The sequence below is a fragment of the Pempheris klunzingeri genome, chromosome 4 (genome assembly GCF_042242105.1).
Source record: "Pempheris klunzingeri isolate RE-2024b chromosome 4, fPemKlu1.hap1, whole genome shotgun sequence".
NCBI lineage: Eukaryota > Metazoa > Chordata > Actinopteri > Acropomatiformes > Pempheridae > Pempheris > Pempheris klunzingeri.
In genome coordinates this window covers 30,248,493-30,263,672 of record NC_092015.1, presented here as the reverse complement: position 1 = coordinate 30,263,672, position 15,180 = coordinate 30,248,493, and the positions used below count along the sequence as shown (strand labels likewise).

Genomic DNA, 15,180 nt, shown 5'->3' with positions numbered 1-15,180 from the left:
GTTAGGGGCGAACTCAGTGTAGCATTCTGGGAAACAGAAACAAGGAGGAGATGCTGTTTCCAAATAAAAGCGTAGCGTCTAATTTGGTACACTTCAGAATAAAGGCTGACAACCAGCTAGCTGCCTCATCCCACCCATTTTTAATGTCACTTAATTAGAGTCTGAGTCTACCCCTAGAGGCGTCACTGTATCTCCATCAGACCACGTCACCGTGTTGGGACAGGGGGACGATGGATTTGTCTGTTTGGGAGTTTAAAGCATCTGAAGCGTGACTGGATGATGGGCCTAAAGATGGATTCTGATTGGGCGTCGATCACAGTGAATAAATGACTGTGAGGTTCCATCCTTCCCTTTGTACTGCTCTGTCATGTGTGTGTGTGTTGATGTGAAACTAGCATGGAGTAAAGCTGTACTCACGTCTGATGTAGCCGTGTGAACATGAGAGAAACGTTTGGTAGCAGTTTGATAGAAAGCTCCAGACGGCTAAATGGATGAATCAGCTCTCAGTGAAATTAACGTCTTTTTCCATTTGTGAATAAAACCTTTTTTATCACTTCAGAGGTTCTCTCTTCTCTTTGGTCCCCACTGATGAACTAAATGTGCCGTTTGTTTGTTTAGTGACGAGCAGGTTGTCTTACAGCGTCTATAAACCAGGACCAGTCCAGTGTTACTGTTCACATGACATCCATGTTTCATTGGCTCATATTCATACACGATCCAGGGACCAGATGTGTCTGAGGACTGCAGACAGCAGATCAGCTTATAAGGAACCAGCAGATGTTGGAACCACTGGTCCACTGTGTAGTGTTCCTCTGTACGATTACTACAGTACTCTGCGGTACTGTGTAGTAGTACTACAGTACTATGTGGTACCGTGTGGTGTTCAGGTGACCTTCCTCTGGAGCTTGGGGTTCATTGTCAGCCATTTTCTGACCTGTTTAATGTGATGATATGAGGAAGAGGAGTCCGCCAACCACCAGATGGTGGAGCTGTTACACCCCAGTGTTTAAAACGGACGAAGAAGAAGAGGACGACCGGCAGCAGGGGGAGGGGTTGATCGTGTCTCCATGACAGCAGGGGGAAGGATTGATCGTGTCTCCATGACAGCAGGGGGAGGGGTTGTCCGTGTCTCCATGGCAGGCGGAGGGGGGTGCCCGTGTCTCCATGGTGACAGTGCTGACGTGTGAAGGGCCCCCTCCCTGGTCCTAGAGCCCGCCTCTTCAGATCTTCGGGCGGTCCGCTGAGAGTCAGTACAGCAAAGAGAGGACGGAGCAGTACTCTAGTAAAGACCGTCACTGCGCGTGTGAGACCTGGACAGCGCGAACACAGAGCGGCACACAGACACATCTACAACGGTAAAATAAAGTCTTGTGTCGGGAAGTGAAGGAAACGAAGACAAAGCTCCACCGACGACTCGCCCGTATTTTCCCCGGGACGTGACGCTTGGCGGAGGGATCCGATCGACCTCAGCGGAAGAGACGAAGCCGCCCGCCCACCGTCTGAGTCCGCAGCGGCTGTTATTTCCTCCACATATTGTCGTTTTTCGGTCCGTGCTCGACTTTTTTCTTCGGTCTGCGCCCTGATTTAGATGGCAAGCTTCCCAGACTGTGTAAACGAAAATGATATAGGTGAGTGCAGCTCAGGTTCACCGTGTCTGTATCAGGACGGTTGGTTAGGCCGCTTCCAGGTAGCTTAGCCCCGGACTAGCGGTCCGCCGTCACCTGGATTGAAACAGCACACCAGACCGGCCCGGGCTCGGTGTAGTTTACCCGGTTTAAACCCGGGTCTGACTAGTACTCGGTGGACTGCTGGTTAGCCTGCCTGTGCTAACAGCGCAGTAAACCAATGCTTCTTAAACCAATGTGGGCTAATGTGGGCTAAAGTGGCCTAATATTTGCTAATGTCAGCTAAGGTTGGCAAGTATCAGCTAAAGTGGGCTAATGTCAGCTAAAGAGGCTGATTTGTGGGCTAATTTCATGTAAAGTGGCCTAATGTTAGCTAACCTCCACTCAGCCTCAGTTCTATGAGAATGTTCTCTGTGGTGGTGAGTTCACTTAACCTCGGACATCAGGGTTAACCCGAAACAGTATGAAATAATTCCATTTTCTCAGGTAACTGGGGAATGGGGGGGGGGGTTAGGGTTACAGTCTGTGAGTCAAACCTCAGCTCCGCCCCCCGCCCCCCCCCCCCCCCCCCCACTCTATGCACATAAGTCAGCGATTCATAACAGAGCACACATGCACACACACACTCTATTGTCAGTTCAAACACACACACTGTACTGTCTGTTCAAAGACACACACACACTGTACAAGCACACACACAGACTGTACCGTCCGTCAGACACACACACACACATACACTGTACTGTCCGTTAGACACACACAGACTGTACTGTCCGTCCAAACACACACACACAGACTGTACTATCCATTCAAACACACACACACACACACACACTGTACTGTCCGTTCAAACACACTCACACAGACTGTACTGTCTGTTCAAACACACACACACACACACTGTACTGTCCGTTCAAACATACTCACACACAGACCGTACTGTCTGTTCAAACACACACAAACACACACACAGACTGTACTGTCCGTTCAAACACACACAGACTGTACCGTCCGTCAGACACACACACACACACACACACACACACACACACACACAGAGACTGTACTGTCCATTCAAACACACACACAGAGACTGTACTGTCTGTTTAATCACACTCACATACAGACTGTACTGTCCGTTCAAACACACTCACACACACTGTACTGTCCGTTCAAACACACTCACACACACTGTGCTGTCCGTTCAAACACACTCACAGACTGTACCGTCCGTCAGACACACACACACAGACTGAACCGTCCGTCAAACACACACACACACACTGTACTATCTGTTTAAACACACACACACAGACTGTACAGTCCGTCCAAACACAGTCACACACAGACTGTACTGTCCGTTCAAACACACACACAGACTGTACAGTCCGTCCAAACACACTCACACACAGACTGTACTGTCCGTTCAAACACTCACACAGACTGTACTATACGTTTAAACACACACACACACAGACTGTACTGTCCATTCAAACACTCACACACAGACTGTGCTGTCCGTTCAAACACACACACAGACTGTACTGTCCATTCAAACACTCACACACAGACTGTACTGTCCGTTCAAACACACTCACACACAGACTGTACTGTCCGTTCAAACACTCACACAGACTGTACTGTCTGTTCAAACACACACACACAGACTGTACTATCCGTTCAAACACACACAGACTGTACTGCCCGTTTAAACACACTCACACACAGAGACTGTACTGTCCGTTTAAACCAACTCACACACAGACTGTACTGTCCGTTCAAACACACTCACACACATTGTACTGTCCGTTCAAACACACTCACACACAGACTTTACTGTCCGTTCAAACACACTCACACACAGACTGTACTGTCCGTTTAAACACACTCACACAGACTGTACTGTCCGTTTGAACACACTCACACACACTACTGTCCGTTCAAACACACTCACACAGAGACTGTACTGTCCGTTCAAACACACTCACACACGCAGACTGTACTGTCCGTTTAAACACACTCACACACACACTGTACTGTCCGTTCAAACACACTCACACACACACTGTACTGTCCGTTCAAACACACTCACACACACTGTACTGTCCGTTCAAACACACTCACACACAGACTGTACCGTCTGTTCAAACAAACACACACAGACTGTACCGTCCGTCAGACACACACACACACACACACACACACACTGTACCGTCCCTCAAACACACACACACAGACTGTACTGTCCATTCAAACACACACACACACACACACACACACAGAGTCTGTACTGTCCGTTTAAACACACTCACACACAGAGACTGTACTGTCCGTTCAAACACACTCACACACGCAGACTGTACTGTCCGTTCAAACACACACGCAAACTGTACTGTCCATTCAAACACACATGCAGACTGTACTGTCCGTTCAAACACACACACACACATGCAGACTGTACTGTCCGTTCAAACACACACATACATACACAAAGACTGTACTACCGTGCTGTGTGTGAAGTTCCTCAGGTACTCTGGTTGTGTTAAATTATTAGTTTTTACCAGCCATTAAAATGTTAATATAGGAGTTCAGCATTTGAGCTATTTATTTTTCCTTGTAGTGAACTTTGTTCTACACTGTACTATTGACTTCCTTTGATTTACCTCAGATCATCCAGTTCCATTCACACTCACCTGTAAGGTTCAGACAGGTCCCAGGACTCACCTGTACCACCTTTCCAGACCGTTAATTTTTTTCCCACTAACTGTTACAACAGACATGAGGTGTTTGTGGGCCTGAATGGTCGACATTAAACAACGGTGCTGTGTGTAAACACATCCATGCCACTGGCCTCTGGGTTCGTCATGTGACCACTAGTAACACGCCCTGCTTATGTTTTCAAGGCCTGCTTCCACTTTGTTTCCATGTGACCAGTAGAAGGTGTTATAGGTGCCTGCAGACACGCTGTTCTCCTGTACAAAGGTCACATGTTTCTTCTGGCAGTACGGATCATTTCTCTAATAACCACAGGCTACTGGTCAGACTGGACCTGCTCCAGACCGGGCCAGTCCAGTCTGGACCATTTCTCCTTCATGTTTCTCTGATAAAATGATAGGTGTCCTGGGTGTTCGCAGCTGCACTAACAGGCCTGCTGCTGTTGTTTGTTTCCAGGTAAGGCAAAGTTCATCGGTGAGCTCCTGGTGCCTACTGCTCCCTTCGACCAGAAGTCTGGCCGTGAGGCTTGGACCGTAGCCTTTGCCCCCAATGGCTCCTACCTGGCCTGGTCCCAGGGACACCGCATCGTCAGGCTCATCCCCTGGACTAAATGCCTGAAGGACTTGTGAGTATCACTGGAAATACAACTGTGACCCCTCTTCGGGTTATAGTCTGACTCCTCTTGAGTGTATAGGCTGATCCCTCTTCTCAGAGTTCAGTCGTCATGTAATGAACCTCTACAGCAGACGGGGCCGCTCCCACTCTGTCCACCATCTGAACATTCTTTTAGTCCTCAGGGAGACGAGCGACATGTTGGTATCATATGTTCTGTTGAACACCAACATGCTAAGTCAGAGATCACAGACCAAACAGACCAGGAAGAACAAATCATGCAGGACTGATTCCTGGGTTTATCACTGAAAATACACTCCGCTGCATTAATCCTCTCATCTCAGCGATGTCTATGGTTCAGCTTGTCAAGACTGAACAGATCCAGTGGTCCAGGTCTAGGGGTCCACTGTTTCTACTACAGCTGAACCAGGTCAAACCGTACTAGCGTGTTTCCTGTCCAGTCTAATTGCTGCGGCGCCATGTGGCGATGAGTTGAGCACAGCAGGCGAGGAGCGACCACAGCCGACCTGCAGTCAGTGGCGTCTTGACCAGCTAGAGGCTGAAGAGAAAGCTCTGGCTTTAGTCAGTCTGTTTAGCTGTTTCTGTGCCAGTAAAATGTACCTGAGTGTGGTGTTTTCTCTGCGGACCGTTTCCCTTTGACAGACTGCTTGTACGCCAAATATCTGCATTATTTCACCAACTGCTTCACGCCATATCAGCGCTGTGTTGAGTTGAAGCAGTAACAGCCTCGGTGTGATGGTCTCTGTGGTCGGTCCTCGTCTCATGTCTTTCCTCTTTCTCTGCTGTAGCTCCGTGGGCCACGGTGGAGAGGGCACCAATGCTTCCAGCCCCCGGCGTCTGTCTCGTCAGAACAGCGATGGGACCCAGCTACTGGTGGCGGCTGGTGAGCCCCGCGAGCACACCATTGACTGTGGAGACATCGTGTGGGGCTTGGCCTTCGGCTCCTCTGTACCAGAGAAGCAGAGCCGCTGCGTTAACATCGAGTGGCATCGGTTCAAGTTTGGCCAGGACCAGCTGCTGCTGGCAACGGGCCTCAACAACGGCCGCATCAAGATCTGGGACGTTTATACGGGTGAGGACACGGTGGGGCTGATCAGAGGCAACCTCGCTTGCTGGTCAGCGGTTAGACAGTAGACCAGGAGGGAAAGTCAGTTTCAGAGAAAAAGAGCGAGATGTTGGGAGGTTTAGTTAGACAGCCACTGTGAGCAGAAACCACCAACAGCAGGGGATTATTCTAACATGATCAGCATTAGTCCAGCGGCTGAAGGCCAACGTACGCACCATACACAGTCTGGTGTGGACAGTCTGAGAGTAGAGAGCCATGTTACACCTAACGTTACTGAGTTATATTGTGTATCATCCAGGTGTTGTTGTTCTGTGAAACCACCACCCAGCTGGTCACACCTGCTCTTTGCACTGATTTTACCTTCTGATTTTATCGTCCACGTCCTCTCTTATTTTCTGACTGGGGAGCAGCAATAATGAAGCCTTTCTTGGTTTGGTGGCTCATTGCAGGAAAGCTGTTGCTGAATCTGATGGACCATACTGATGTGGTGAGAGACTTGACCTTTGCTCCTGATGGCAGCCTCATGCTGGTCTCTGCGTCCAGAGATAAGACCCTTCGTGTGTGGGACCTCAAAGATGATGGTAGGAAGACCGGCCGTCCTCAGTGGAAACCTCTCTCCTCAACACTCCCTCCTTTTCTGGGCTGTCCCTTCTTCTGCCTGTCTCTTCATTAACTCCTTAACCACAGCAGGACTCACCAGCCCTGTGGTCCAGGGACCAGGACCAGCCGGTACATGTACAGAGCGGCCCACGTGAGGCCTGGTGTCTTCTTCATACATGCACAGAAGACAGAGGCATTCCTGATGTGACCCACAGCCAGCACTCACACATCATATAACCCTGGCCAGTGCCATGTATGGGGGACGTAACATCAGTGCTGTGACCTAATTTTCCTCCATACATTAATGCGTCAGTTAAAAACAGGTCACATGCTGCTGTCACAGTCTAATGAGCCCACAGCGACGCATAGTAACGTCAGATATGAGCTGGTATTGTTATCTCACCACTGAGCAGCAGGCTGGTCCTTCTTATTGTCAACACATCCACAACCACATTGTTGGTTTGGTCTTTTCATGGGAATACTTATCAAAAAGAAGAGCACTGAATAAGGCCAACCTTTGCCTTTTGTGTGTATGTGTGCACGCGCAGGTAACATGGTGAAGGTCTTGCGGGGGCATCAGAACTGGGTGTATTGCAGCGCCTTCTCCCCTGACTCTTCCATCCTGTGCTCAGTCGGCGCTGGCAAAGCGGTACGTACACAAGTTTCTGTTTACTTAATTCTGGGTTTGCTAGCTAATCTGTGTGCATTTGCTTGTGACCAATTATGCTCAATCAGCCTCCAAATGAAAACAGCCCCCATGTGCCCTGCTACCTCCCCCATGTCCTCTCAGAGCAAACTGCTGGCTGTCATGATAAGCTAAGCTGCCTGCATCTAGATCCTGTTTGGTTTTTTTTTCAGTGAAAACTGATGTTTGCATGCAGAGCAGACAGCTGCTGTCACTGTAGTTTTACAGCTGAAGTAAACGTGTGTCTCCACATCATCCAGATACTGTCTAAACAATGACTGCTGAGGCCACAGCCCACCTGTAATCTAACCTGAGAACAAGATGCAGAGTAACTACTACTAGTAACTACTGTGTGCTGATGTAAACCTAAAGGCCAGCTGAGGAGACACTAAGGCCCTAGTTTTATTCCTGTGGAGCTGGCGGCCCACACTCCTGCAGCCCTTAAGGCGGCCGTGTTTCTGGTGTGAGTCCTGGCCACAGCAGATCAATGTGAACATGGTGGTAGCTTTGTTAGGCTGTGTGTGTCCCTACAGTGTGTGTCTTGCTCTCCCTGTCACAGGTGGTGGCAGAGCTCAGTGTGTGATTGGTTTTGAAGGGAGCGCCGCGCTGACATTTTGAGCAGCCGGTGTAAACCGGGGACGCACAGTGCACAAAGCCCTCAGGCCTGGCCAGGGGCCACCTGGCTCCTGACCCCCAAGGTCACTCTGTACGTAGGTGCTGCTCTGTGTCTGTCTACCTCTGCTGTCGCAGTTCCTCTATTTATTTTGATTTCAGTTCAAAACTATCATTAATCTGGTTGTTACCCCACCCAAAACCCTCCCCCACATACTCCCCCCCTATCTGTGAACAGCTCTACCCCCCCCCCCTCCCCCCCCGTCTGCACACACACCAGCTCCTCTCCGTTAAAACATGAAAACATGTAGCGTTCACGCCACCCCATCCCCCGCTGTCAGTGTTAGCCTGCAGCTGCAGCAGCTTCGCTAATGACGCATACACCCCCCTTTAATAATGGAGCTATGGTCTCAGGTTATTATGGTTCAGAAATCATTAGGACATATCCCAAACCAGCAGCCAGTCATGTGGTAACCTCTCCTCTGCAACTGGTCTGTTATAGACTACATTCAGTGTTTCTGCTGTTGGCAGCACCAGAGGAACTACAATATATTTACTCCGTTTCATCCACATGACGCAACTTCAGCAGACATCACCAACATGCCAACGTTAGCAACCAGAAAATGAGGGAACAGTATACAGAGCCATTAACCTGTATGTGACTCATCATGTTTATGTAGATCATTAACTGCATCTGTTCACAGGCAGCGTTCATAGCTCTGTAAAACATTTTCTGTCAATCAGAGAGCCACGCTGTGCACAAGCCGTGTACTATAGACTAGTACCACTACTGTGAACTGTACTATATACTACTACCACTACTGTGTTCTGTACTACATACTGCTACCACCACTGCGTACTGTACTGTTATGTGCCATATGACTCAGATGATGCATTGTCCCAGAGTGTTTAGACACTGTTTAGACCATGTCCAGCTGTTAAAAACAAAAAGCTTCCACATGTGATCGTTGTTCTACCAGTGTGTGTGTGTGTGTGTGTGTGTGTGTGTGTGTGTGTGTGTGTGTGTGTGCGCGCGCGTGCATACTTGTACTTTGCCAGAGGAATCAACCCTTTGGCCATAAAATATTCTTTTCTCTTGCAGTATCTGTCTCTCTTCGTAGGCTTCTGCCGGAGGTGCGAGCCTATTGTAAACACAGTGAACTAAAACTCTGAAAGGGGAAACCAGTGGAGTAACATTATGTTACCTTAAGTTACTACTTGTTTTATTTTCTCTTCTTTTCTGTAGACTTCTTATTTTAACATAATGGAAGTATTTATTTAGTCTATGTAGTAATGTGTTAAAGATGTTTACATTCTGATGCTGTAGTTTACTAGTACTGACTAAAACTGTTGGAAGTTAACTATTAATGCCAGTGAAGTACTGTATTTTGACGTAGCCTTGCTGCTTGTGTAGCATGAGCTCTTTTGTTTGTTTGGCCTGGTTAAAGCTTACAGAGCTTTACAGTGATATTACTGTTTAATTCTGCTGTAATTCATTTAATTTATAAATGTACAGAGAGTAATGATAATGAGAATAAGACAGCTCATCTACACTCAGCTGAACCACTGCGTGGGCTATAACCGCCCTGCCTTTACTCTGCAGGTGTTCCTATGGAACATGGATAAGTTCACCTTGATCCGGAAGCTGGAGGGACACCACAACGATGTGGTGTCCTGTGAGTTTTCACCAGATGGGGCGCTGTTGGCCACAGCCTCCTATGACACCCGGGTCATCGTGTGGGATCACCACAAGGCCACTGTGCTGCTGGAGCTGGGGTAAGGAGAAGGAGAATGACGATCATTATTGTTGATGGCTCAGGAGTCCGTGAAGTCACAGCAGCAGATATGTGAGCTAACATTAGCTACTGCTGCTAACACACCAACGCTAAGAACCTGAGCTAAATAAAAGGCTGTTTGATTATCATGAGTCTAACTCTGTTTTCAGGAGGATAACTGTGCTTTTCCCACTTTCCGTCTGTCCACAGTTAGAGATGCAGTTATTTAAACGACGAGCCTGTTCCAAACGGTGGATGTTTGTTTGACCTAGACGGTCTTTACTGTGACACTGATGCTCTCATTGGTCTCTCTCCAGCCACCTTTTCCCTCCTCCATCACCCATTTTTGCTGGAGGGTCAAATGACCGCTGGGTTCGCTCTGTGAGCTTCTGTCCTGACGGCCGCCACATTGCCAGTGTTACTGATGACAGGTGAGGACAGCAGGGGTCACCTGGACAGGTTAAAGGTCGAAGCTTCTCAACTTGTCTGTCTGTGTGTGTGTGCTAACATCAGACATACAAGTTTCGCTGTGTGGTCTATAACATGGACGTGGATTAGGTAAGACTAAGAGCAGCAGTTCGTCTAAGTGTTCAGATGGCGTTCAGATGGCAAGTTGAGCGTGAGCCGTGACTGGCCCACATGTGTTGGATGTGTTGTCACGGTGACACCCGTAGTGCACACGGGCTTATTTCTAAACAGAAAAGCTTCACTGTTGGCAGCAGTTTGTTTTTAGATTTTGCAGGAAGTCATGAGTCTCAGTGGGACCTGAGAGCTCAGAGTGACTGTTTGCTGGTCTGTTTGGTCGGGTCACACGACTGTCACAAGGTGGTCATTCACTTTGACGGCCGGCCAAACACCGCATGGTTGGCAGGAACAATGTTGAAGAGACGCAGGTGGAAGCTGGTGTAGAGTGTTTCCGGAAGCACGCTGCCAGTCAGAAGGATCTACCCAGCGGTCGCATGTATTTGTTTTTTATAGTAGTCACTGCTGACAGCTGCTCACCAGATGGCCAGTGAAGTCGAGTCCCAGAATCTGCTCATGTTTCTAATTATTATTTCTAATCTCAACATGTTTTTCAGTTTTCTTCAGTAGAAATGTCCTGATCTGAGGGGCAGGTTGGCAGGAAGCCTTCTCATCACACTCCTGCTTTCTCAGGAATAATATGCCTTTGATTTTAGTGACCCTGTGGCCCATCCTCTAGCACCACCTCCAGGACAATATCACATTTTCATTCTTACTACAGTGGTTTCAGTCTGTATTTATTTGCCCCAAACAGACATTGTACCATCTGTTCAGACGTTAGCTGCCAACTAGCTAGCAACGTACGCACCAACTATTTCTGTGGGAGTGTTTGTGTGTGTGCTCACAGCTCAGTCTCACAGCTCAGTTTTCAGTTTGGCATCAGCTGACACCGCCCTGAGCTAATTCCTGCTTATTTAAGTCCTTCTCTTGACTGTGTGTAATCACTCCTCCTCGCGTTTGGTCTGTACACGCAGGAAGAATCACTGCCACATAGTTCCTTTCCTACAGGACAACAAGGCAGCCCCCACACCCTCAGGTGTTCAGTCAGGTTAAAAGAGCAGTCCATAGAGTTATTATCATGAACTCAGGAGGTTATGTCAGAGAGAATAGTGTTAACCAATCATGGTTAGCGGACTGAGAGAACGGTTGGAGAAAACAGGGTTAGAAGGAAAGCCAGCGGTCCTGAGAAGAGTTTGTTCGATCTCCAGTGGGACACAGCATGTTGGACGTGTCCAGGCAGTCCAGTGTGTAGCGCTGCCATTGGGCCAATGTCGATGTGACAGCAGTATTTCTGTGTCTCTGTCCAGGCTGGTTCGATTCTGGAGCATAGAGGACAGGGCTCCTCAGGCCATTGCCTCCCTCGCCAACGGCCTCTGCTGTGCCTTCTCTCCTGAAGGAAGTGTCCTTGGAGCTGGGTAAGACACTTGCACATATTCACACACAGATGTTACATAATGTCAGCACACCGTATGACTGCTGCCTGGAGAGCCGGTTCTTCCAGCACTGCCGCGGCTGGCGGTGTGGGCTTACGGCTGTCTGTAGTTTGGGTGCTGTGGGTGGTTCCACCTCCTCCTGTCTTATCCGTCCTCTCTTTCTGTGGTGTAGGACCCGTGATGGCAGTGTGCACTTCTGGGAGTGTCCTCGTAGCATTGCCAGTCTGCAGCACATGTGCAGGATGGCTCTCCGCCGGGTGATGAGCACCCAGCAGGTGGAGGTGTTGGCCATTCCCACTCCGCTCCGTGACTACCTGACCTACAAAGTCATCTAACCCCCGTTGCCGCTCAACACCCGCCGACCTAGCTGCATCTGCAGCAGCAGCCCGCTGGAAACCAATGAGCCTCTTCTGTTGAGAAAACAAGCAGCTTTGGATGAGGACGGGAGAAACGGACTCCTGCTGGAGTCCACAGCCACGTCCTCATCTCAGCGCCTCTTCTTCCTCCTGTTGTTTTGTACATATTTATTTTAGCAAGCGCTTAAGTTGGTGGGTGTGTGGGCTGGTGCACCAGCCACGCCCGTCAGGTCAGGTTACCTGTGGGGTCTCCAGTCCCTCTGTTATGTCATTGTGGTACCTGGAGGAGTACCACACTGACATGACTTCAGCTCCAGGATCAGTTAACCCTTCATCTTTCCCTCCCACTTCGGCTGTTGCACTTAATGTGAGGAGCTTTGCAGTGCTGCTCTTAACAGCAGGTTTCTGTTGGCCAGTGGGTGAACTGAAGGGAGGAGACACACGGAGGGCTGTAGGCCTCAGACGTGTGAATCTTAGTCTGAAGCAGTATTTCCACCAGCGGGGTCCGCTCACTGGACGTCTGGTCAGAGCAGTGGGTTTTATTTCCAGTCCAGAGGGATCAGCAGGTGTTTGGTCCAACACAACACGTTCCCTTTGTCTCACTTCATCGCTGCTCACCTGGAACAGGCATGTCTCATGTTTTAATGAAAGGCAGCATGAAAGCTAGCCAGTTAGCAAACATACAGAGCAGCGCCACATCAAAACAAATACACAGATGTTAGCTCTGCACACACATATGTAACAAGATACTGAAGTACAGAAATGCCAAAGATATTTTTCAAAGTGTCAAAATTCTGTATTTTGTTCAGCAGAAAGTAGTGATGTTTAGAAACATCCTTACATTGAGAAGTAACCATTGGTTGTCAGGAGTGTCCTCGCTGGTCACAGGTTCAGTCTGAGATGGTTCACAGTTTACAGGCAGTGCTGAACGCTGGTGGGACCAGACCCTTTGCTTTAAAGCCCCCCTGTGGAGTTTCTGATCACTGTTTTTAATGAGTGGGTCCCCGTGTAGCTCCTGTGGTAGGACAAGCTCTCAGCGAGGCCACACAGGCTCACACAGTGTCGGGTTGCGTCCCTGACGGGACAGCCGGTGGTGGAGAAGTACCGGGACACTCAGCAACATACTAACAGAGGCCCAGAGGAACCCAAAACAACTAGATTCACCTCAGCAGATGTAGAGACTCTGCTCGTTGGTCAGGCCTCACAGCTTCACCACACCGTCAATCAATCAAACAATTAATCAATCAATCAGTCAACCTTTATTTATACTGCGTCAAGTCACACAAACATCCTGTGACAGTGTGCAAGTTAGTTTACAAAAAAACTCCGCAGGGTGCCTTTAAATCCTCCTCCTGGGGTTTCCTACCTGATGTCTACACGGACTGCTGACAGGAATCGGAGCTGTGTGTGTGTGTGTGTGTGTGTGTGTGTGTGTGTGTGTGAGATGCCCTGCCATCCCTGTGGGTCGGTATGAAGCCTTCAGATCAGTGTTGTCGTTTGATGATCACAGCTCCTGTGCCTGTTTGAAGCCGTAAGCGGCGCTCCAGCTGGTATAACACGTATCCTGTCTATAAACATATCAAAGCTTTTTTTTCCATTTCTATCCAGTTATTGTGTTGATTATTTGTACTTTTGTATGTTGTCCTTTTTGTTCTCCTTTAAATGTGAAAGTGTGTCTACAATGAGTCTTACTGCTGAGGGTTGATTACATCTCTCCACCGTCGCAGCGGCAGACCGACCAATTAGCTGCCAGCTGCCCACGTACACTGAGCTGCTGTTAGTCCAGTGGTTAACGAGCAGCGCGCTGACACTCTGCCGTCTGTCTGGTGGCTGTTGTGTCAGCGAGGACGTGAAGGAGGGGAAGTGTTTGTCCTGTTTGTGTCTGCAGGACGGTTGGGCTGCTCATGCCAATGGTTTTCCTTTTCTTCTTCTCCTGAGTGGACTGCAGCGCTCAGCTGTCTGTACTCACCCTGAACGGTGGTTTGCATTTATGATGTCTGTATGTGTTTGACCGTCACAATCAGATCACAGTCCTGCCTCAGTGAGATGCAGTGTGAAGTGGTAAATATATCAAACAAACGAATGTACAGGATTCCTGCAACTTTCTTCTCATTATGTGGGTGTGTAGTTTCAATAAAGGCTTTTTGACAAAATAATGGTGGCGGTTATTGAACCAAAAGTCTGTAGACAACAGATGGTCTTCAGGTCCTGGCGGATTCCTGTTCCCCAGAGGCTGCATCATTACCCTGTATGAAATACAGGACTACAGACTCAAACTCCCGGTTTTCTGTAACGTTAAATGTTTTGACTGAAAACATAGCAGTCAAAGGTCTAATGATGAGCTGGAATGTGCTGATGTGAAGCACTGACAGCCGCTCCGCAGTCTCCCAGAGGCATCCGGAGGGATCTGGTGGCTGTGAAAGCCACAGTACGCCGTCCCAATCAGCAAACAGTCATTCAGTCCATCCACGAGCTCTCCTGTCCCTCCTGGTCCTGGTCCTGAGTCTAGGTCTGGGTCTTGACTGACCGGATTTCTTGAAATGTGGCAGGTGATGAGATGGTGCTGATTTATTTTATTTATTTATTTATTTAACAGGGACGGTACACATTAATGAACATTTCTGTAAATGTGCCAGTATTAGCGTAAGGAAGCTATTTTTCAACTGTTGTCCCTGGGCAAGGTGTAAAATGCCAGCAGTCCATTTTTACAGTGGGGGGGAAAGTGGGGAGGAAAACAGGAGGAGAGAGAGAGGGGAGGAGAAAAAACATGCGACACCAGACTGTACTCATGTGGAGTGCAGTGTGGGACCGGTAAAAAAAACCTCAGCACAAATTTTTAGCACATCACATGACAATAACAACATTGCAACAGGGGAGGGGAAAAGGGGAGTGGAGATATTCCAGCACCGCAGGAGGCAGGCCGCTGGCTGCAGCCCCGATAGGCAAACCCTTGGACCACACCCCTCGTACTGGAGGGGTGGAAGCTGGCGAAGGCGTAGGATGTAGGGCACACTGACCGTCTCTGTAAGGCCTCTGTGACAGAGCTGGACCTGACAGCCTTCAGACATCTGAATGGAGATCTACCAGCAGCTCTAACACACACAGCCGGTCAGTTATCTGGTTTATTATTGACCAGGACTGTTCATACCTGCAGTTAC

The 15,180-nt window shown here is 48.8% G+C and overlaps 1 protein-coding gene across 2 annotated transcripts; it reads left to right on the top strand.

Annotated features, from left to right (window-relative positions):
* The first annotated feature begins 1,253 nt into the window (after positions 1-1,253).
* On the top strand, positions 1,254-14,178 carry wsb1 (WD repeat and SOCS box containing 1). 2 transcript variants are annotated; one of them, XR_011584150.1, is made up of 10 exons: positions 1,254-1,628; positions 4,797-4,965; positions 5,762-6,045; positions 6,489-6,620; positions 7,188-7,288; positions 9,540-9,712; positions 10,029-10,142; positions 11,541-11,648; positions 11,839-13,441; positions 13,533-14,178. XR_011584150.1 is itself a non-coding variant. In XM_070828723.1 (9 exons), the coding sequence occupies exons 1-9, from the start codon at positions 1,589-1,591 to the stop codon at positions 11,999-12,001; spliced, it is 1,284 nt and encodes a 427-aa protein (XP_070684824.1). In that variant the 5' UTR covers positions 1,254-1,588; the 3' UTR covers positions 12,002-14,178. The 2 variants fall into 2 exon arrangements, 1 of the variants encoding a protein (XP_070684824.1); XM_070828723.1 differs by having other exon boundaries at positions 11,839-14,178.
* The last annotated feature ends 1,002 nt before the right edge of the window (positions 14,179-15,180 follow it).